The following is a 23,308-nucleotide window of genomic DNA, read 5'->3' as shown; positions in this document are numbered from 1 at the left end:
TAATGAAAATTCAGGCAGTAACGAAGGCAATTATCAGCGATGAGAAACTGAAGATGACGTGATGGCGCCAAGTTCTCTTTCCAAACGCCTTGACTCCACTGTCGAATCGTTCAAAACCGTGCTCACTCAGAATTGCAAATATCCTTGGTTTTTTATTTTTATTTTTTCCTTTCTGTCTTTTTTTTTTCTTCATGTGAAAGAGATAAACTTATAAATTAAAATGTTAGGCCAAAGGTCACATAATTAGTTAATTTTTGATGAAATGCCAGCCATAAATAAACACATATTTAGAATATAAATTAATTTTAATAATAAATTGTAAGGAAACTAATGCCGTATTAGAAATATATTAGGCTATTATAATTTATTAGTATTTAATTGATTTAAGTAATATGTTATTTCCTTGTTTATTTTCTTAATTCTCATATATAAGGATGCTATTGTAATAGAATTAGGGTATTGAATTGAATAAAATGAAAAACTTTGGTAGCTAATCCCCAATTCAAAGGATTATTGGTGGTTGAAATCCAATCAACGGATCACTTTAGGGTCTAGAACCCTAACATATGGTATCAGAGCATTTGATCTGAGACTGTTTAAATTTTTTTTTTCTATAATAATTATTATTTTTTCTAATCTTGAAGATCCCTTACTATTAGGATGAACATGATGATGCGTAATAGTGAAGCCAAGATGGATGCAATGTTGAATGATAATCAAGCTAGTTTTCAAGAAATTCTTTCAGCTTTGTAGGATTTAATAGAAAGACTAGGAACACAACCTATTCCTGTTCCTCCCCATCCACAACGTGATGATTGGGTAGCCCCTCCATGGTGAAAACCTTGGTCAACCACTTTAATATGACGACGACGATAATAAGAAAGATGAAGCATATCTAACAAGAGTAACATTAACAAATAAAGATAAAGATGCACGAGCCAAAGGTGTTCTAATAATAACGAACCAAGAGTCGTGGTCGTCAATGCGGCAGACCCAAACCCGACTAAAGTCAATGGAGCCCATGTCACCAACGATAATGATGATAAACATCTTACTCCGATTATTCAAGTTAAGCCTATTACCCAATTGTGCATTGTATCTCCGACTTTGTTGGTTTGCAAAATAGATGGTTCGTGGCATATGTGGGTTGATTACCTATCGCGCACTCAATAAAGTTACTGTTAAGGATTGCTTCCATATTCCAATGGTGGATGTGTTACTTGATGAGTTACAATGGAGTTATCACTCGTTAACTCATAAGTGGAAGGATCGTCGATAACCCTACTTGCGAAAAGTATGGATTCCACGCTTAAGGACAAACCTTGATTCATGGGGCGTGGAATGTTAGGAAATTAATACCAATTAGTATTAGAAATATATTACGCTATTATTATTTATTAGTATTTAGTTAATTTAAGTAATATGTTATTTCCTTGTTTATTTTCTTAATTCTCATATGTAAGGATGCTATTGTAATAGAATTAGGGTATTGAATTGAATAAAATTAAGAACTTTGCTCGCTAATCCTCAATTCAAAGGATTATTGGTGACTGATCTCCGATCAACTGATCACTTTAGGGTCTAGAACCTAACATATGTTTGGAAACTAATACCAATTAGTATTAAAAATATAGTAGGCTTTTATTATTTATTAGTATTTAGTTTATTTAAGTAATATGTTTTTTTCTTGTTTATTTTCGTAATTCTCCTATATAAGGATGCTATTGTAATAGAATTAGAGTATTGAATTGAATAAAAGTTAAGAACTTTGGTGGCTAATCCCTAATTTAAATGATTATTGGTGGCTGATCTCCAATTAACGGATCACTTTAGGGTCTAGAATCCTAACATCTGGTATCAGAGCATTCGATCTGAGACCGTTCCAAATTTTTTGGTTCCAACGCCTTTAGTCGGGTTTAGGTTTACTGCATCGACTACCGTAAGTTTTGGTTCGTTGCTGTTTGGAATGCCTTTGGCTAGTGCATCTTCATCTTTGTTTGTTAATACTACTTTTGTTGGAATTGCTTCTTCTTTATGATCATCGTTGCCGTCATGGTGAAACAGGTGATCAAGGTTGTCACCATGAAGGGGTACTCGATTATCACGTTGGGGAGGAACAAGAATAGGTTGTATTGCTAGACTTTTTGTTAAAGCCAGAAAAGCTGTAAGAATTTGCTAAAAACTAGCTTGATTATCACGCTATATCACATCCATCCTGGCTTTATTATCATGCGTCATCGTGTCCATCCTAGTAGTAAGGGCAACAACATGTTCTTTGAGATAAGAAACAAGAATAATAGAAAAAAAAAATTAGATGGTCTCAGATCGAATGCTCTGGTACGTACTATATGTTAGGGTTCTAGACTCTAAAGTGATCTATTGATTGGAGATCAGTCACCAATAATCCTTTGAATTGGGGATTAGCCACCAAAGTTCTTAACTTTTATTCAATTCAATACCCTAATTCTATTACAATTGCATCCTTATATAGGATAATAAGAAAATAAATAAGGAAATAACATATTACCTAAATCCACTAAATACTATTAACTAATTTTCTACTACTAATTGGTATTGGTTTCCTAAAATAAATATAATGAAATATGTAAATGGACATAGGATATTAGGTGATACTAGAGAGAAAGGATTGGGAAAATGGGCACTTTGGTCATTTAAATTCGGTTTTATAGGTAGTTGTGTTATTTTATATATAAATTTGGTCTTTTGTAAGTCAACACAAAGTTAAAAGGGTAACAATGTCATTTTACATACAAAAAGTTTTTTTTGACAATACTCAAAAATGACGTTTGTGTGAGTGAAAAACATACCAAACGTTTATACTATGAGTAATAATAATTTTTTAAAGATGTCTTTACATGAGATTTGTCCAAACTTTATGAAATGTCAATAAAATTTACCAATATATATATATATATATATATATATATATATGTACACACAAATTTTGTAGTCTGCAAATAAGATAACAAAATAGGGGCAAAAATAATATTTTATTAATTTATAAAACTTGGAGTACAATCCTCTGTAATATTCTTTACAAAGAATAAGGTCCTCTGATTCGATCTCTTTTTTGGTTGGTTGGATCCAAGGACTGTATGAGCTTGATCTTGAATCACCATGGAATTTGATGAAGAACGGCACGATTTGATGTGCTTCTTATTGATCACCGTGGATTTGATGAAGAACGGCACGATTTAATGTGCTTGTTGTTAATCGCCGTAGATTTGATGAAGAACGGCACGACTTTGGATGTGCTTGGTGTTCTTGCTTTTGGATTTGGATGTTGGGGATAAGATATCTCCCTGAAATTCTAGATTTCTGAATTCTGAATTTGATGTCTCTGAATTTCTGGACCCTCTGGATTTCTGAGTCTCTGAATTTCTAAATTTGTGGATTCTGAATTCTGAATTTGTGTCTGAATTTTTGAACCCTTTGGATTTCTGACTTTGTCTCTTCTGAGTCTCTGGATTTCTGGACTCTGAATTTGTGTGTCCTGAATTTCCAAGTCTCTGGATTTCTGGACTTCTGAATTCTAAATTTGTGTCCCTTCCTTCTTCCTTTAGGCCTCTATTTATAAGCTTCTTAGATTAATAGGATGATGACACGTGTCATATCCTGATAAGGAAAAAATAATAACTGGGTCGGACCGGTTATATTATGATAATTATCTTTAGAAATAATTATTCCAAATATATTTTATTAGGAATAATTATCTTTTTATTTAACCATCTGGGCTGGACTAATTAAATAATTTAAGTGGACCAAGCTTGGGCCAATTAAATAACTTAATTAAATATTAGGCCCATATTTAATGGGTTCATTTGTCAAAACCAAAACCCGCAAAAATTTTAGTGTCTACAAATTGCCCCCACTTTGAGTCCCATGTTTGACAGGATTTGTTTCCTTTTATCAAATGGGACTTTCCTTTTTCTTTTTTTTTTTGTTCCCTTTCCTATCAACTTTGGATTGTAAGATTTCCTCTTTTGCTTTTCTATCCAACTTAGGATTTGAATTTTACTTTTCTATTTGAACTAAATTATACAAATCCCGGTACAAATAGGAAATATTTTATTGCTTATATATACCACCAATGTTATAGGTTTTGCCATCAATTCTAAAGCCTCTGAAGACTTGTTAGATTGCAGTCTCTGTTTGAATAATTGGTATGATTTTTTATTTTATTTTATTTTATTTTTCTCTCTTTTTTTTCACTCAATTTTTTTTTCCATCTTTTTTTTTTTTTCCTTTCTCTCTCTCTCTTTTTTTTTCATGCAATTTTTTTTCCTCTTTTTTTTCACGTAATTTTTTCTTCATTTTTCTTTTCACGTACTTTTCTTTCCTTTTTTTTTTTCACTCATTTTTTTTTTCTCTCTCTCCCCCTTTCACACACCTTTTTTTCCTTCTTTATTTTTTTCATTCTCTTTTTTTTTTTATGCATTTTTGTCTTTTTTGTTTACTCATTTTTTTTCTTTGTTTTTTCTCTCTTTTTTTTTTTTTTTTTTTTTTTTTTTTGGGTGCTAGTCAATCACGGTGTTTTTGAAGAATTTCAAATTCCATACTACTATCGTTTTGGAGCGAGAACAGACTCTAAGAGGTCATGCCACCAGCACAGACTATGTCGTCAGCAACCACGAATCGACTCGGAGAGGAATGAGATATGTAGACGCAGGGAGGCTTTGCCAACAGCTCTGACAACGTTATCAACATCCGTTGCCAGAGCGTCTTCATCAGCCATGGATCATCCAACAGCCATTGATAGAGCAAAATTAGACTCCGATAGGTCATGCCACCAGCGCAAGCAGTGTTGTCAGTAGCCATGAATCAGCCCAGAGAGCAACGACAGATGTAGATGGAGAGAGGTTTTACCATTAGCTCAGACAACGTTGTTAACACCCACCGCCAGAGCTTCTTCATCAACCATGGATTATCCAGCAACCATTGATAAAATGAGACTAGACTCCGAAGGTCATGTTACCAGCACAGGCAATGTCGTCAACATCCATGAATCAATCCAGAGAGCAACGACAGATGCAGTTTTTATTAGCCACAGATCAGACATCAACCATTCAGAGAGTAAGAACAAACTCCAAGAGGTCATACCACCAGCATTGTTAGCCATTGCCAAAGCGTCTTCATCAGCCATGGATCATCCAGCAACCATTGATAGAGTGAGACCATACTCCAAAAGCTCATGCGACCAGCACAGACAGTGTTGTTAGCAGCCATGAATCAATCTAGAGAGCAACGCCAAATGCAGTCTTCATTAGCCATAGATCATACATCAACCATTTAGAGAGTAAGAACAAACTCCAAGAGGTCATACCACTAGCATTGTGAGCCATCGCTTGAGCGTCTTTATCAGCCATGGATCATCCAGCAGCCATTAATAGAGCGAGACCATACTCCGAGAGGTCATGCGACCAGCACAGACAGTGTTGTCAGCAGCCGTGAATCAATCCAGAGAGCAACGACATATGCAGTTTTCATTAGCCACAGATCAGACATCAACCATTCAGAGAGTAAGAACAAACTCCAAAAGGTCATACCGCCAACATTGTTAGCCATCACCAGAGCGTCTTCGTCAGCCATGGATCATCCAGTAGCCATTGATAGAGCAAGAATAGACTCCGAAAGGTCATATGACCAGCACAGACAGTGTCATCAGCAACTATGATCTTGGTTGCAACTTGATCCACCTTCTGATAGAAAAATCTAAATAGAACCATTTTTAGATGAGAAAGTGATGATGAAGCGAATAAACCGCAATTTGTTAACACAACTATCAAAAAGAAGCACACAGTGGTAATCGATCCATGATACTCGGGCCACAAACACCACGACAAAAAGTTGTTGCAGATGCTTTAAGGATGTGACAGATGAAGCTTGCATGCCTATGCCTCTGTGTGGTGATTTGTTTTTACTTTAGCAATATCTTGGCGACACCGTGAATTCCTTGACGCAATACCTAAATAGAAAACCAAATTTCTCTTTCAGCAATACCTCGACAGCAAGCAAATTTTTTTTCAGTGACACCTCGACGATGAGTCAAAACTTTGTTGCAGTAAAGCTTTGGCGATGACCCGGATTCTTCAGCAACACTTTGGTGGTAAGTCAATTTTATTTATTTCTTCAAGCCACACCTCGATGATGAACAAATTTTTTTTTCTTTAACGATAGCTCAATGACAATCTTTTCCAGTAATACCTCGACGACGAGCAGAATTTTTCTTGGCACCTATAGTCTGGCGCTGAACCAATTTATTTCCTCGCAACTACACTTTGTCGGATCAAAATTTCCTTTGTAGTTATAATTATGGCGACTGACCAAAATTCTTCTTTGCTGCTATATTTTGGCGGTGGGCCAAATTTTTTCCTTACAGCCACAATTTGGTGACAGATCAAATTTTTTTTTGCAACTACACTTTGGTGGCATGCCAAGTTGACAGGTGCGACGAGCACTTTTGATATTGCATGATGAGTGACAACATCTTGAGAGCGAGCCAAGTTAAAAATTTGTGACGAGCGACAACAATATCTTGACAGTAAGCCAAGTTGATTAATTACGACTAATCCTTTTGATATCTTGTGACAAGCGCACTTTGCTATTTTGCATACTCTTGAGGATTTTTTTTTTAGCATCGTACTGAACTTAAAATGAAATTCTAAACTACTTATGTACCCTCAAAAGAGGGATCAAGTGATCACGTAGTTCAATAGAGACGTGTTTTTTCCAAAAAAGTTTTTACTCGTGTTAAAGAGTTTTTTTTTTTTTTTTTTTTTTTTTTTTTTTTTTTTTTTTCAAACAGTTTATACTCGTATCAAAGAGTTTTTGAATTTTTTTTTTCAGGTAGACAGTTTAAACTCGTGTCAAGGAATGTCATTTTTTGTTTGGGAGACAGTTTAAACTCATATCAAGGAGTTTTTTTGATTTTTTTTTTCAAGTAGACAATTTATACTCGTGTCAAGGAGTTCTTGATTTTTTTTTTTTTTTTCAGGTAGACAGTTTAAACTCGTGTCAAGGAATGTCTTTTTTTTTTTTTTTGAGACAATTTAAACTCATATCAAGGGCTTTTGATTTTTTTTTTTTCTTTTCAGACAAACAGTTTATACTCATATCAAGGAGTGTCATCAACAGTTTATGCTTGTATCGGCCTGCACTTCAACTTTAATATTTTTTTTCAACTTTGCAAGAATCAGACGACAATCCAAGCTTATACTGGAGAGCACGGACTATCTCGTCGTCACTTTGAGGATTTTCTTCTTGGTTTCCTTGACTTAATGCCCCCTGTGATTTTGCATTTTTTATTGAAGTCATTGTTGTAGCATGGTGCATTTCTTGATGCAAGTCTTTCGAGTTGATGCTTATAATGAAAGATGATGCTACTTTGTCATCCAACTTCTTCGGACTCACTTCCCTTATCTTCTTGAAGGTTGTTGGGTATATCTGGAACATCTTTCCTAGCACTATGATTTTCCTTGCTAAGCTCCAGTCATGGGCTCGAGTAACAAGTTGTTCAAATGTGCGAGGCTTAATCCCTTGTAGGATGTAAAGAAGTTCCCAGCACATACCTTGCATACATGCTTTAACTGTAGAAATTTCAGACAAACGATCCTTGCAGTCAAGACTTAAAGCTCGCCAATGGTTGATGTAGTTAACCACGGATTCACCTTTCATCTATTTTGTGTTTGTAAGCTCCAGCATACTTACAGTACGACGAGTGCTGTAGAAATGGTTGAGAAATTCTCGTTCCATCTGCTCCCAACTGTCAGCACCTCTAACTTTGAGGTCTGTGTACCAATCAAATGCATTCCCTTTGAGGGAACGAATGAATTGCTTGACAAGGAGATCTCCGTTTGTACCAGCATTGCCATAAGTTTTTACAAAGTGTGCGACATGTTGCTTGGGATTGCCTTTTCCGTCAAATTGTTGAAGCTTTGGAGGTTGATACCCAATTGGCATTTTTAAGATGTCAATTCTTTCTGTGTAAGGCTTTGAGTGCATGTGATCACTTTGAGGAACGCCACTGTATTGTCTCTTATGCAATTCACTATCATGTCTTGAAGTTTTTGGACAGAAAGTGAGGTGACGGAGGCAGCATTAATTATTGAATTAGCGGACATGTCATTTTGATCATCAATTGGAGTGTTCTCTGGCATGGAATTAGAATGAGAAATTCGGCCTTTGCTTGACTCAACATTGTCGTCACGCAAATTTTACTTTTCTGTCAGCAAGACAATTTTCAGATCTTGCTCCTTTAGAGAGTGTTGTAATCTTTCAATTGCACGGGGTATAGTCATCAATTGCTCTTCATACGAGGTAGTACTCGTCATCATAACTGGCATAGTGCTGGAGTTAGAAAAAATCTTTGGCCTTGGGTGGACCAGCCTTGAACTTGAACTTGTGACTGGAGTAACCTTTAAGGTTGTAGAAACCTTCCTCCTTGCCCCCAGCGAGGTGAAACTTGAACTTGTGACTGGAGCAACCTTTGAGGTTGTAGAAACCTCCTCCTTTCCCCCAACAAGATGAAGGCGGTATGAGTTTGAGTTTTTACTTTGACAGATTTGGCAGAATTAACTCTCATCGCATCGTGTTGGAAGGAACGGAAGATTTGACCATGCTCCACATCGTTGAACTTGCAGAGGTGTTTGTACCACTTGACGAAGTTGTAACCTTCTTGCCACCTTTTGTGATGGTATTGATGTTGTCCGTCATGACCGTGATGTCTTTGGTAGTATTATTACTCTTCGTCTGAATCTTATTAGAAGTCATAGAATCTAACGATGACTTTGTTGAGGATTTGATGTAGGAAAAAGAGATGAGAGGCAAAGAGGATATCCCACCGGGCGTGCCAGAAATTTGTACACATAAATTTTGTAGTCTGCAAATAAGATAACAAAATAGGGGCAAAAATAGTATTTTATTAATTTATAAAACTTGGAGTACAATCCTCTGTAATATTCTTTACAAAGAATAAGGTCCTCTGATTCGATCTCCTTTTTGGTTGGTTGGATCCAAGGGTTACACGAGCTTGATCTTGAATTACCGTGGAATTTGATGAAGAACAGCACGATTTGATGTGCTTGTTGTTGATCACCGTGGATTTGATGAAGAACAGCACGATTTGATGTGCTTGTTGTTGATCACCGTGGATTTGATGAAGAACGGCACGACTTTGGATGTGCTTGGTGTTCTTGCTTTTGGATTTGGATGTTGGGGATGAGATTTCTCTCTAGAATTCTGAATTTCTGAATTCTGAATTTGATGTCTCTAAATTTCTGAGTCTCTGAATTTTTGGACCTTTTGGATTTATGAATTTGTGGATTCTAAATTGTGAATTTGTATTTGAATTTCTGAACCCTTTGGATTTCTGACTTTGTCTCTTCTGAGTTTCTGGATTTATGGACTCTGAATTTGTGTGTCCTGGATTTCTGAATCTCTTGATTTCTGGACTTCTGAATTCAAAATTTGTGTCAATTCCTTCTTCCTTCAGGCCTCTACTTATAGGCTTCTTAGATTAATAGGATGATGACACGTGTCATCTCCTAATAAGGATAAAATAATAACTGGGCCAGATCGGTTATATTATGATAATTATCCTTAAAAATAATTATTTCAAATATATTTTATTAGGAATAATTATCTTTTTATTTAACCATCTGGGCTGGGCTGGGCTAAGTAAATAATTTAAATGAATCAAGATTGAGTCAATTAAATAATTTAATTAAACATTAAACTCATATTGAATGAGTCTATTTATCAAAACTAAAGTCTAGTAAAATTTTAGTTTTTACAATATGTATATTAAAGCATACAACATCTCACGAGTTATTAACTTATGACACATCACCATAAAGGGATAATGTTATTTTTCTCACTCGTCACTGGTTTTATTCCCATACCCCACGTGTTGACTCCATATCTGAGTTACCCTCAAACCAAATTGCTAGCGAGAAACGTTATAACCAAAATAAAAAATAAAAATTTTCCTGGTAGGAAAGAACAGCTTACACAATATTGCTAAGACACTCATGGCTGTAGAACAGGGGGTTGATGAGTACACGAAGGATGGGACTGTGGATCTTAAAGGGAACCCAGTCCTTAGATCCAAGAGAGGTGGATGGAAAGCTTGTCCCTTTATTGTTGGTGAGTTTTACTCTCTCTCTCTCTAGATTATCATTCTCTCTCTTATCTTTTAGAATCTAAGTCCTATAATTAATGATGGTCACCGAACCACAGTATCTTTTGGGGCAATTGTAAACTAGATTGTAGACTCTGGTCAAAGCTTAAACTTTGAACAATAGTTGATATATATATATATATATATATATATATATATAGTTTTAAATCACGTACGATCACTAGACAATTTTTTAAATAAATTTTTCAGTTTCACTACGTGACCCACTTAATATAATTTGAACCTTTAAACCGAAAAATATAAAAGTGACCATTTAACATTTAAAATATCAATATCAAATAATAGCTACATTAATAACTTTTATTTTAAGTCATTCTTTTTGCTTTTTGAAATGCAAAAGTGAAAAATATAAAAATGGTCTTTGTAATAATCAAAATATTAATATAAGTAATTTGTTAATAACTTTTACTTTAAATAATTCCTCTTGCTTTTTGAGATGTAAAGTTATTAATTAGATGACTTAGTTGTTTATTTATTGAATTTCCTTTTTGAAATTTAATTAATTATTTAATTATTCTATTTTTTTTTTTTATTTTTTTTTTTTAATTTTTCGTATCTTGATTCATACTTTCTATGCATATTCAATGATATAAACCCAAAATTTCTTGGTTGCCTCGTGAGGTTTCTAATGGTGCTGCGCATAAGTTTGCAGGGTGGGCTTTAAGGTTCCCATTTATATTTAAAGTTGTATGGCCGTAGACTTGTCTTATAGCTGCTGATGCATTGATTTTTCCTTGATATTTCAGTATTATCTGTTTCATTTTCGTAAAAAAATAAATTAGTATAAAATGAAATAGTGACAAACAATAGTTATATACACTTTTGATCACCGAAAGTCTACTTTTCAAGTTTTCATTTATATTCAAAGTTGTATGGCCGTAGACTTGTCTTTTAGCTGCTGATGTATTGATTTTTCCTTGATATTTCAATATTATCTCTTGCCTTTTCGTAAAAAAAAAAATTAGTATAAAATAAAATAGCGATAAACAACAATATATACACTTTATCACGAATAATAATAAGACAAGTCTACTTTCCACGCCAAGGAAGAAATGGCATCCTCACAAGCAATTGTAATCAAGGTGAGAAGAACCCTAGTGACGTCTGAGTTGAGGTTGTCCAATGGTCCGATAAAGTGATGGCAAAATACTTAGTGGGATATTGATAAATATCAGGGGAATCAAGTGAAATTTATTCAAAATAATTTGTCAATATTAGATCTTTACTAAATTCAAAATTTCACTATTATTTGATTGAATCCTTGCTAAATCCAACAATAGATTATTAGAAATTATAAAACGTAAAAAGGGTGAGAAATTCTTGCAAAACCAATTATCTATCAGTTAATTTTTTCCACCCACTGTCCAAAATATTCCTTCATCTATGTGTCAACCAATTTTTTGACTTTTTATATTTCTTCTTTTTTTGGTCACTCAACTAAAAGTTCAAAGGTGTTATTTTACTGTTTATTTAGTGAGATTTATGAACAGAATTTGGAAGTGATTTAGCAGGTGTACGATCATTTTCCTATTTTATTTTAGTAAAAAAGTAATTGATAAGGGAAGTAGGTGAGATTATGAAATGTAAAAAGGAGTTTATGTGGAATATTGACAAATTTCGAAGGAGGTAAGTAGAATTTATCCAATTTCTTATAATTATAAGCTTATGTTTTAAAAGGTATCCCCTTTAGATGTTTTTAGATCACGACTCACAACAATTATCCTTACATAAGATCGAAATATCTATATATTGATGCGTAAATTCTCGCGATTCGGGACAACGGTGTTTACCAGCAAAACAATGGAAAGTTATCTTGAATGACACCAGTGGGGTGCCGGTTGAGAATCCTTCGACAATCAAGTTAGTACGTAGAATCGTATAACAGAAAAATCATTATGTATTCAATGTTTAGGGGTTTTTTTTTTCCCATACCTCTTTTGATGGCCGGCCAACTACCATATTTATGGTTGCATCGGGGTCGAGACAGTTATGTAGATTTTGATTAGGAAGATTCAATTTATCTTTTCTAACTGATCTGCCCTACCTTGCATAACTGTATGAATGATTTATACTCTTTTCTCCGAAGTCGAAGGAAACAGTTTAGTATAGGTGGAGGCCAAACTTGGGGTAATTTTTCCCCTATCAGTTGCCCTCTATTTCCTTGGTTTGGAACGGACTAGGAAATATATATCCCTGGACACTATTCCTAAGGTGAATAGGTACATCGGGGTACTCCCAAGATAGTTTTTTTTACCCCCCGGACACTATTCCCGATGTGAACAGTAACTTAGGTATGGTATTTTTTTTTTTTTTATTATTATTTTTTTTTATATACCTCGGTAACAATTCCTGACGTTGCCAAATGAAAGGGCGTGAGTTCAAATTCTACTTTGCACAAATTTTCGTTGAGACACGATAGATTTATTTGGAATCCAAATATATATATTAACCTCGAGTTTTATTCCTAACATGCCAAAAGTTATGGTAGGAAAGGCTGTGAGTTCGAATTCCACCTTGATTTTTATCGGAGGTAACATGATACTCGGTTCATTTTGGTATCCAACAAATTTATGTACTGGGTACAATTCTTGGAGTGAATGGTACATTTTTTTAAACTTCTGGCTACTATTCCAGTGAATTCAAATTCCATCCTAATTTGTTGAGTGTGGGATTTCAACTCACGCCGTGTGATATTTAGAAATGGTTCTAGCGCCAAAATTATAATGTGAAAGGGCGTGAGTTCAAGTCCCACACTAAACAAATTCTTTCCGAGGTAACATGATCGTTTTATTCTCTTTGGAATAATACGTGTGTGGTGATCAATTCTACCTCGGGTACTATTTTCAAAGTGAACAATAAATTTTATTTTTTATTTTTACCTCGGGTAATGTTCCCGAGGTGAATAGTTATACCTCAGCTATTATTCTACGGTGGGTGAAAGTTCTATTTTTTAAAGGGCATCAGCTTAACACTCAACAACACCGATGTGTGATGATAGTTGGATTCACTTTGGGAATCAACACAATATATATATATATATATATATACATATATATATATATATATTTTACGAGCTTCACTCAACACTTCCCTTTAATAAGGGAATAAGTTTTACTTGTTTCACTCAACTCACCCATTTAATAAGAGGAGTAATAATTTCGAGCTTCACCCAGCCAACCTTTTTAATAAAAGGTTTAATTTTTTCGAGTTTCACTAAGTTCGCCCTTTTAATAAAGGGTTAGTTTTTACAAGCTTCACCTAGATCGCTCCTTTAATAAGGAGATGTTTTGCCTGAGCCTTATAAGTTTTTCCTTTAATAAGGGAATATGTTGCTTTTATTTTTTTATTTTTACCTCTATGAGCTTGCCCTTTAATAAGGGAGTAAAATGTTTGAATTTCATGAGCTTATGCTTTATGCTTGCCATGCACTGTGGCTATGGTGGCAGAGACTCGCCAGACTTGATGTGCAGGAGACCAGACTTGGTTCTTAGTATAAGAGACCATTCTTGGTGCTCGATGGTTAAAAACCTCATTGGGCATGAGACTACCTTGGACGTTAGGGTGCACACGGTTTGGTTCTTGACGGTTCCTCCAAAGTTAGAACCGGAACCATACCATTAACACATGGCACCAAACCATGAAAGATTGGTTCGGTTCCGGTTCCAACATGGTTCTGGCTTCAGAGCAGAAAGTAAGAAAAAAAAGGAAGGAAATAAAGAGATAGAGAAATCTCCAGCGCGGATCTCCTTTACTAGTTGAGAGAGGATGGAGTAAAGTTTCTTCACCGGTTGAGAGAGATAGATTGACTGAGTGACTGAAGACAATCAATGATGGCTCTCGTTGACGACACAAGGCGATGAGTCGATGACTGTAAAGAGGCCTGTGAGTATGAGCCGGGAGTTGGAGGCCAAGGCGGTCTATGATGAGACTCTTATCGGAGTGATTATTCTACTTTGGACTCAGATCAATGCCATCCATAAAACTGATATAGAATAAATATAGCTGTCAACCATCAGTTTCTGTTTTCTTTCTTTCTTAATATAATAATATTATTTTAAGCTGCAGTTCATTTTTTCAGCCTCAAATCTCACGCTCTGTTTATGATGTATCAGGGATATAATACGTACATATAAAACTTCTATATATTACAGACTCCGACTCTTTGGGTTATGTGTTGTAATATAATAATACAATATAATATATATATATAAATCCTATGTAGAGTGAGTGGCCGACAAAGTCACAGAAGTACTCAAATAGTGTCAGTTTTGATATATTAATATAATGTAATATATATATATATATATATATGTAATTGGTTAATATATGGTTCGGTTTTGGTTCTACCGGTTTTGTAGGATTTGGAACCGGAACCGAGCCGTAATACAATGGTTCTTCATTTTCAAAACAAGAACCGGAACCGAACCGAAGCATCGGTTCTGGTTCGGTTCTTAGTTCTATGGTTTTTTTATGCACCCTATTGGATGTGGTGAAATCATTAATTGTAGAAACTTTATTAGACATAAAGTCCTTCTTAGTGTGTAGAGGCCTACCAGGCTATGGTTTTGGATGATTGAGAATTGGTCTTAGATGACCAGTGCTTGGTTTCGGAAGACCGGGTAGCCCAAGGGGTCAGGTACTGGCTGGATGAGAGAGACCAGGGACTCAGCTGGCTCGATGTACCAAGGTTGATGCGCTAGTTTTCTAAACCTTGTCATCATATGTAGATCGATAATTGATATCATGTGCTTCACTGCTTTGCCCCTAGTATGATGAATGTGGGAGTGTTGGGTGAGGACCCATTCTATAAACATTTAATAACGGTGGACCGGGTATTCTGGTGCTACAACAATATACAATTGTTTAAAATGTTGGATTGTGTTCAGGATGATTACTGAAAATCTACAATGGATTATTGATCCAAACTTTTGCATAATCTGAAGTTGATGGGCATTTCTTGTAAAAAAAGAGAGGTGATAACCATAATCTTGTAGTTGAAAGTTTGGTGTCCTGCGATTGGCTTGATACTTGGAGGATGAGGGCATGGTGCCCAACATCTGATGGATGATGGCCTAGTTACCAATAGTTGAGTACCTCATTGGGCGCAATGATTGCCCTGGACTTAGGAACCTTCTTGGGCATATAGACCTCATTGGTGGTAGAGGTTTCACTGGTAGGTATTGACCCCCTTGTTAGTATTGGCTTCCTTAGTGGGTAGAGACCCACTAATTTATGTAGGTGTGGAATAACTAGGCCTTAGTCTTCAACAATCAAGCCTTGGTAGTTGTTTCCGCCAAATTGGAGATATGATTTGGTTTTGGGCGACCAGACCTTAGTAGTGAGGGGATTAAGCACCGCCAGATGGAAGTCACCAGACACGTTGGTTTGGTGCCTCGGTCGATGTGCTAAACTTATAATACTGTCATCATACATAGGGTGACATCATGCAACCCATTGTCAAGGGCAGATTTAGGGGTGGGCTCTGGTGGGCTTGAGCCCACCAACAATTTTAGCCCAACCAAAAAATGAAAAGAAAAGTATTATTAGTATTAGTCCACCTAAATAAATAATAGCACACCCTATTAACAATTCCTGGATCCGCCCTTACCCATTGTCTTGCCCTAAGTATGATGGATGGGGGAATCTTGATGTGGAGACCCGTCCTTCTATAAGAGCGGGGAACTCGTTGTCGCAACACTTCGCAAAGGATGATTTCAGGATGGTTTCCATGATTAGAAATATTCGTCTCGCCATCCGAGCTGAATTGCGTCAGAATTACTACTTCTTCAGGGAGCTAAACATTTCCTATAGGCAGCGCTAGTTGTTGATGTGAAAATCCTCTCGACTCGGGACAATGGCGTTTACCTGTAAAACAATGGAATGTCACTTCCAATGGCATCGGTAGGGTACCGGCTGAGTATCTTCCAACGATCAAGTTAGTACTTGGAATCGTATAACAGAAAAGTCGTTTTGTATTCAATATTTAGGGATTTTTTCTCATACCTTATTTAATGGCCAACTATCATATTTATGGTTGCATTGGGGTCGAGGCGATTACGTAGATTTCGATTAGGAAGATTCAGTTTATATTTTTTAACTGATCTCCCCTATCTTCCACAGCCGAATGAATGATTTATGCTATTTTCTCCGAAATCAAAGGGAACAGTCAGTATAGGCGGCGGCCAAACTTGGGGTTACTTTTCCCCTATCACTATATATAATGACTTTTTACTTGTACCTACCATTTAGATTCGGTTTGTTTCCACATATTTTCCTTTTATAAGTAAAATATTTTTTATTTTTTATTTTTCGGTGTTTAGAAAAGGTCTAATTCGAGATTGAAGTTGAGTCCGATGGATGGGGCGTGTAAAATATCTTGCCGAAAATTGATGAGTAAATTTTTGTTGTTTTAATATTTTTTTAATAAAATTTTACAATAACCAAACACCATAAAAATATAAAAATATTTTACATCCTAACATTCAGTTTTTAAACTTCTTACTTATTTATTTCATTTTGGTTATCTTTATGCAGCGTATGAAGTGTTTGAGCGTATGTGTTATCACTCTATATCAGCAAATCTGATTCTTTATTTGACAAAGAAGCTCCATCAGGGCACACTCACCGCAGCAAACAATGTCACGAATTGGATAGGCACTGTCTGGTTAACTCCCATCGTGGGCGCATATGTTGCCGATGCCCATCTAGGCCGTTATTGGACGTTCATGATCGCATCTGCAATTTACCTATTGGTATGTCTCACACACCATATCATTTTACATCAGCAATATCTCTTCATGTCATTCCTCAAATTCTTAACACGAAAATATCGAATAAGTACACGTTTATATTTTTCACAAGCCACAACTACATTTTCTTTTTCTTTTTATTTTCTTTGAAACCACACAGTGAATGAATCAGTTTCCTTATCATCATCATCATTTGAATTAGGTGGCTTGTAGGTCTAGCATTTAACTTGGTGGTCTCACAAGTCACACATTTGAATGCCTCACATTAAAATTGTGCCTTTTAAGGGAATATAGGAAGAAATCTTTGTCATATGATACGAAATCACGCACGCGCGCATATATATATGCATAAGTTACAAAATTATTGATAATTTGACAAACGTGTTAATCGTGTGATTAGTGAAACTGCTTTTCATTTCTAGTAATTTATTGCTCTTTTGTTTTTTTTTTTTAAATGTCAAATTCAATGTTCTTACAGACTATTAATTTCAAAGCATTTTTCTTGCTTTTGCATTAGTCAATTGGGTTAATTATTGAAGATGCTATGTCAATGGCTGCAAATGTGGAGGGCAAATTATTCCTTCGTTAAATGAGATGAGTTTGATTACGAATAAACAAAAAGGTATCAAAATTATCCGAATTCACAAAAAAACACTACACACCCACCCTTAATCCCAAAATAAGATGAAATAATAATAATAAATAAAATAAAATAAAATAAGATAGAGCACTTCGTTAAGAAGAAATCTTGGAATACAAAAAATAGAGATGATTATAGGATATGAAAAAATTTGATAGGATTAATGGTGGAGCCCTGACCCAATCTCTATTTGGGCACTTCAACATTTGACCAATGTATCAAGGGTCGGTGTTGATGACATGATATCCCATCCGGTCACCGACTTCTTTCGATGTTGGAGCAAATTACATACATTGATAAAATATTTAGCATTTATTAATTTAACCATTCTTAAATTCATTGTCAAAAAGGGATTTTAAGCGTGAAAAATTAGCAATAACTTAATTTTCATACAATAGAAAGATAAAATTATTATTTTATAAAATTTAATGTACAGATCTACTGGAAAGAAAATGCTAGACGTGCGGTTGATCCTACATATCAAATTTAAGTGGAGGTCACCATGGGCCTTGTGGCCTAGTGGTATATTCTCTACATCTAGAAGTGGATGGTGAGGGCTCGAGTCTACAAAAGAGCAAAATGAATGTACGTGAGTTTCTTGCCAGATCTACTAGGAGTCAAAGTGGATGATAAGGGCTCGAGTTTACAAAAAAGCAAAATGAATGTATGTGAGTTTCTTGCCAATGAAAAAAAAAAAAAAAAAATTCAATAATTTGTCCAAACTTCGTTATAAGCCTAAAAAAATCAATAATTTATCCAAACTTCCTTATAAGCCTTTTAGAATTTTGTCGGATTGTAATCTAACACTCAACTTTAATCTTGTAACTAATATTTTGTTACCACAATATATATATTTAAATTTTCCCATTCCAATTTACTATTGGTCGCTTTTGACAAGATGGCCTTATTCAATCTGACTGCAGGGGATGTGCCTACTAACACTAGCAGTTTCAGTCCCTGGGCTAAAACCACCTCCCTGCGCCGAGGATGTCAACCCGACCGACTGTAAGAAGGCCTCAACACTAGAGCTAGCTGTGTTTTATACTGCACTCTACATTTTAGGCATTGGGACGGGCGGGACCAAGCCCAACATCTCCACGATTGGGGCGGACCAATTCGATGATTTCAAGCCCAAAGAGAAGGCCCAAAAGCTTTCCTTCTTCAATTGGTGGATGTTTAGTATCTTCACGGGGATACTCTTTGGGAACACATTTCTTGTGTACATACAAGACAATGTGGGATGGTCTCTTGGCTATGGGATCCCAACTGTGGGGCTCACTTTTGCCATATTAGTCTTCATACTTGGCACACCTTTCTACAGGCACAAGGTCCCCACAGGAAGTCCCTTCACGAGGATGGCCAGGGTCATAGTGGCTGCCCTGAGGAAGTGGAGGGTATCCATTCCTAAAGACCCTAAAGAACTCTATGAACTTGACTTGGAAGAATACACCAGCAGAGGGAAGTTTAGAATTGATTCCACATCCACCCTCAGGTTTGTATTCATTCTCTATACCATTCTTCTATAAAGGATTAACACAGTGACGAAACTTCCGTCATTATATGATTTGGGGAGATCAGACGTATACGATATTATTTTCGTAGTATATCATTCTTTTATTGGCTATAACCAGGCTGCAAATTATGTTGACCTAGGTTTGCCCAAATTTCAATTCTCTCATGTGCAATGGACAATTCAGGGTGGACCCTATTATTTGCGTGGTGATCTTGACACTCCATTGTGTATTGGATTGTCCCGTGCACAAGAGAAAAACCAAGTTCATGTACACAGTCTATAGATTTGTGCACATTAGCTTGGTCCAGACACAGTTTAGGCTTTACAGCCCAAGCATTTGTATCTGTTTTCAATACAATTTGAAACACACTTTGTTCCACACACTAGAAACATGAAATAATAGTGTGTTGAAATGTAGAATAAATGTGTTGAAAATAGATGCAAGTGCGTTTGAAAAACGCTACAATACCAAGGTGCTACACAACAGAGAATCTGACTAACTCAGTATGTTCACAGTGTACCATCCAATAAAATTTATCCCTCTTACTTAGAAGAAATGCTCTCATATCAAGGTGCTACAACAGAGAATCCGGCCGACTTGGTATGTTCACTGAATAAAAATGTACCATCCAATAAAATTTATCCCTCCTACTTATAAAAAATGCTCTCATCAAGTTGATTTGGTGCATTTTCATTGGGTGAGCATACCAATAACTTGTGATGTCTAGCCCACCCAATAACTTCTCCAACTTTTGACTTGCTGGCCCCATTTAATGACAGCCCCATGCTTCCTTCTTAGAATTCTAATGCATATTCCTGCTTGCACTAATGCAGGTTCCTCAACAAAGCTTGTGTTGAAAATGGTCCAACCAGTCCATGGATGCTCTGCACGGTGACTCAAGTCGAAGAAACCAAACAAATGCTGCGAATGATATCCATCTTGTTCCCCGCATTCATCCCTTCAGTAATGGTTGCTCAAACCCATACCCTTTTCATCAAGCAAGGCACCACTCTTGATAGAAGCATGGGTAACTTCAAAATTCCCCCGGCTAGCTTAGGTGCTTTCGTGACAGTGTCCATGCTTTTTAGTATCATTATATATGACCGTGTCTTTGTCAAGGTCATAAGAAGATGGACAAAGAATCCAAGAGGCATCACTCTGCTTCAAAGAATGGGAATTGGTCTTGTACTCCATATCATCATTATGATAGTAGCGTCCCTAACTGAGAGATACAGACTTGGTGTTGCCAAGGACCATGACCTAGTAGGAAAAAAAGGACAAGTACCATTAACCATATTCATTTTGCTTCCTCAATTCGTACTTATGGGAGTAGCAGACGCGTGTTTTGAGGTAGCCAAGCTTGAGTTCTTCTATGATCAAGCACCCGAAGGCATGAAGAGTCTTGGGACTTCTTATGCTATGACTAGTAATGGAGTTGGGAATTTCCTTAGCACATTTCTTCTTTCCTTGATTTCTGATATTACCAAGGCGCACGGTCACAAAGGATGGATTCTGAATAACCTTAATGCTTCTCATCTTGATTATTATTTCGCGTTCCTCGCCATACTAAGCTTCTTGAATTTCATACTCTTCTTAGTAATGACTAAGCTCTATCAATATAAGGCTGAAGTTTCGGATTCAATGGAAGTACTTGGAGAAGAACTAAAGGGGTTGACTGAATGAGCTACCAAGAAGAAAGGACCTTCTGAAGTCTTGGCTACACTTAAACTTTGTGTAACACAATATTTGTTTCCGGTGATTGTTAATGTATTTTACTTTTAATATCCCAGCAAATAACACAAGCACCAACTTATTACTCCGATAGGATGGGAGTTTAAAAAGGAAGGCCGTGAAGTACAACTAGACTACATCCTTCGGCGGTGATTGTTGATGGTTTCATTCCAAAAAATATGGGCTTTTTAATTTGAAGCACTATGCTTTTAATTTGGATTAGCTTTAGACACCGTATGGTTTGCACTTGACAGAATGTGGAGGAATGAAATGGTGTTTTGTAAGGGCCTAAAAGATGTTCATATCATAAAAGTGAAGACATTATTTTGAAAAATATGTTTCTTGAAAAAATCATTGGGCGGCTGCATGGAATTGGAGTACTGAAATTAAAATTAGTGGATTTTGAGAAAAACAATTAAGAAAATTGAACCAAAACTTTCTCAAATTCCACCATTTCAAACCCCAAAACTTCAAAAAAAAAAAAAAAATCAGTTTCACCAGTTTTGACATATAGGTTGAATTCTTTTTTGGTAGTTGTCATGCTTATGATGTAACCAGGTACGGACTTGTAAGGGGACTAGGGGGGGACAATGCCCCTCTCGATTTTTTTTTTTTTTTTTTTTTTTTTTTTTTTTTTGTATTATGTACTAGACTTTTTTTAAAATTTATACAATGCCCCCCTTGAAATTTCACAAATGCCCCCACTATATAAGTTCCCAAAATATTATTTTATCTCCTACAACTTTACTATTTCACACTTCGGTTCTCTCAAGACTCTCATCTCTGCCTCCTGCGTGAAAATTAGGGATTCAAGTTCAACCTTCAAAATTCATTACGGTGATTTGGTTCTCTCAAGACCAATTTCGGCACCTCTATACGGTGAGTTTGATATACTTAATTTTGACTCTATTGTTTTGTCCTTTAACCCTCAAAATTTTATTTTTTTAGAATTATCCCATATATAAATGCATACACACATAAATTTATATAGAAAAGAAAGAGATTACCAGTGATTTGGTTAGATGATTAGTTGACTGTATTTTTTTTAAAAAAGATAGAGGATTGAGATTCCGAAAAGGAATATAATAAGGTTTCGTAATTTGTAAAAAAGTTCTCAAAGAGGGATTTTATCTATAAAAGAAAATTGTTTGCTGCCTCTAAAATTATGGTTGGATAATTGGATCAGTACTTGTTTAGTTGTTTTAACTTTTAAATCAACGGAAAGTAGGACAATCTCTTCCCTTTGCAGTAGCCAGTAAGATGTATATAGTACATGGAATTAACTTTCTTTTATCTTTGGGTAATGTAGGTTCAAAATTTTGCAATAAAGTTTTATTGAAGTCAAATTAAATACTAAAAAATTCCACTAAATTTATTTATTTATTCATTTTTGTTATTTATAGCTATTTCGATTGATTGTTGGTGTATGTTGAAGCACTTTGTATAATGACAACAATTTTGAGAAATTGGGAGTGTTTAGTGTTGCAACTTGCAAGATCAAGTTCTTTTATATAGGTACGCCCTTTGATTTATTTTTTCTAATAGCAATGCATATGCAATTTCTAATATTTTATTTTTCTATTTTATTTTTTTTTATTATTATTTTTTTTGGTACAATGAACAACGGCATAGATGCACAATTATTTTGTTATATGAAATTTCTTAATATTTAATTTCTTTTTTTTAGTACAATGCACAACAACACAGGTACACATTCTGTTATAATATGCAATTTCTGAATTTGTTTGATCACTAAGAATCCAAACTAAAATGTCGTCACTCTCTATAGGAAATTGATCAGTAATGAACAAATTTGTGACAAGAGGGTTGCCACCATCTCTAAGAAGAGATGATGGCTCTTCAAAGATAAGTGATGTAGAGATCAACCTTGAGGATCTGGCTACAGATCCTGGACTACGAACTCCGATATTGAATTACCATCCCGATGTCCGAGATCAAATTCGGAGAGCATATATGCTAAAGGGTCCTTGCCAACCTGAAAAATATCATTTTCCTTATAAGAGTTATGGGCAATGCTTACGACGATTCAACCCAACATGGTTTAATGCATTTTCTACTTGGTTAGAATATAGCATAGATAAAGATGAAGCATATTGTCTATGTTGCTATCTTCTTAAACCAAAAATCGAAGAATAATCGGGTGGTGATACCTTCATGAGTGAAGGATTTTCTAATTGGAAGAAGGGTTCGACAAAATTACAAAGCCACGTTGGAGGTCCGAAAAGTGCCCACAACCAATGTTCGAGTATGTGCCAAGCATTAATGAAGCAAAAACAGCACATTCAGTCAATTTTCTTCAAGCAATCGGACAAGGCACGAATTGCATATCTAATACGATTGATTGCATCAATTGATTGTGTTAGACATCTTTTGCGACAAGGTCTTACATTTCATGGTGACGATGAATCTGAGGATTCAAGCAACCAAGGGAATT

At 35.6% G+C, this 23,308-nt stretch overlaps 1 protein-coding gene across 1 annotated transcript; it reads left to right on the top strand.

The window, feature by feature from the left end:
• The first annotated feature begins 9,918 nt into the window (after nucleotides 1–9,918).
• Nucleotides 9,919–21,493, top strand: LOC132300259 (protein NRT1/ PTR FAMILY 5.2-like). Its single transcript, XM_059797275.1, has 4 exons — nucleotides 9,919–10,164; nucleotides 16,754–16,971; nucleotides 18,532–19,100; nucleotides 19,956–21,493. The coding sequence occupies exons 1-4, from the start codon at nucleotides 10,050–10,052 to the stop codon at nucleotides 20,803–20,805; spliced, it is 1,752 nt and encodes a 583-aa protein (XP_059653258.1). The 5' UTR covers nucleotides 9,919–10,049; the 3' UTR covers nucleotides 20,806–21,493.
• The last annotated feature ends 1,815 nt before the right edge of the window (nucleotides 21,494–23,308 follow it).

The sequence above is a fragment of the Cornus florida genome, unplaced genomic scaffold (assembly GCF_030987335.1).
Source record: "Cornus florida cultivar Cherokee Brave unplaced genomic scaffold, ASM3098733v1 CherokeeBrave_3.0.0_Hap2_Chr01, whole genome shotgun sequence".
Classification (NCBI taxonomy): Eukaryota; Viridiplantae; Streptophyta; class Magnoliopsida; order Cornales; family Cornaceae; genus Cornus; species Cornus florida.
This window is presented reverse-complemented; position numbering and strand designations above follow the sequence as displayed.

What these genes read in the sequence shown, in the direction of transcription:
- LOC132300259 (XM_059797275.1), top strand. Translation starts at nt 10,050, where the DNA reads ATGGCTGTAGAACAGGGGGTTGATGAGTACACGAAGGATGGGACTGTG. An exon ending in AGCTTGTCCCTTTATTGTTG is followed by an intron (nt 10,165 to 16,753) that starts GTGAGTTTTACT and finishes ATCTTTATGCAG; the next exon opens with CGTATGAAGTGTTTGAGCGT. An exon ending in CATCTGCAATTTACCTATTG is followed by an intron (nt 16,972 to 18,531) that starts GTATGTCTCACA and finishes ATCTGACTGCAG; the next exon opens with GGGATGTGCCTACTAACACT.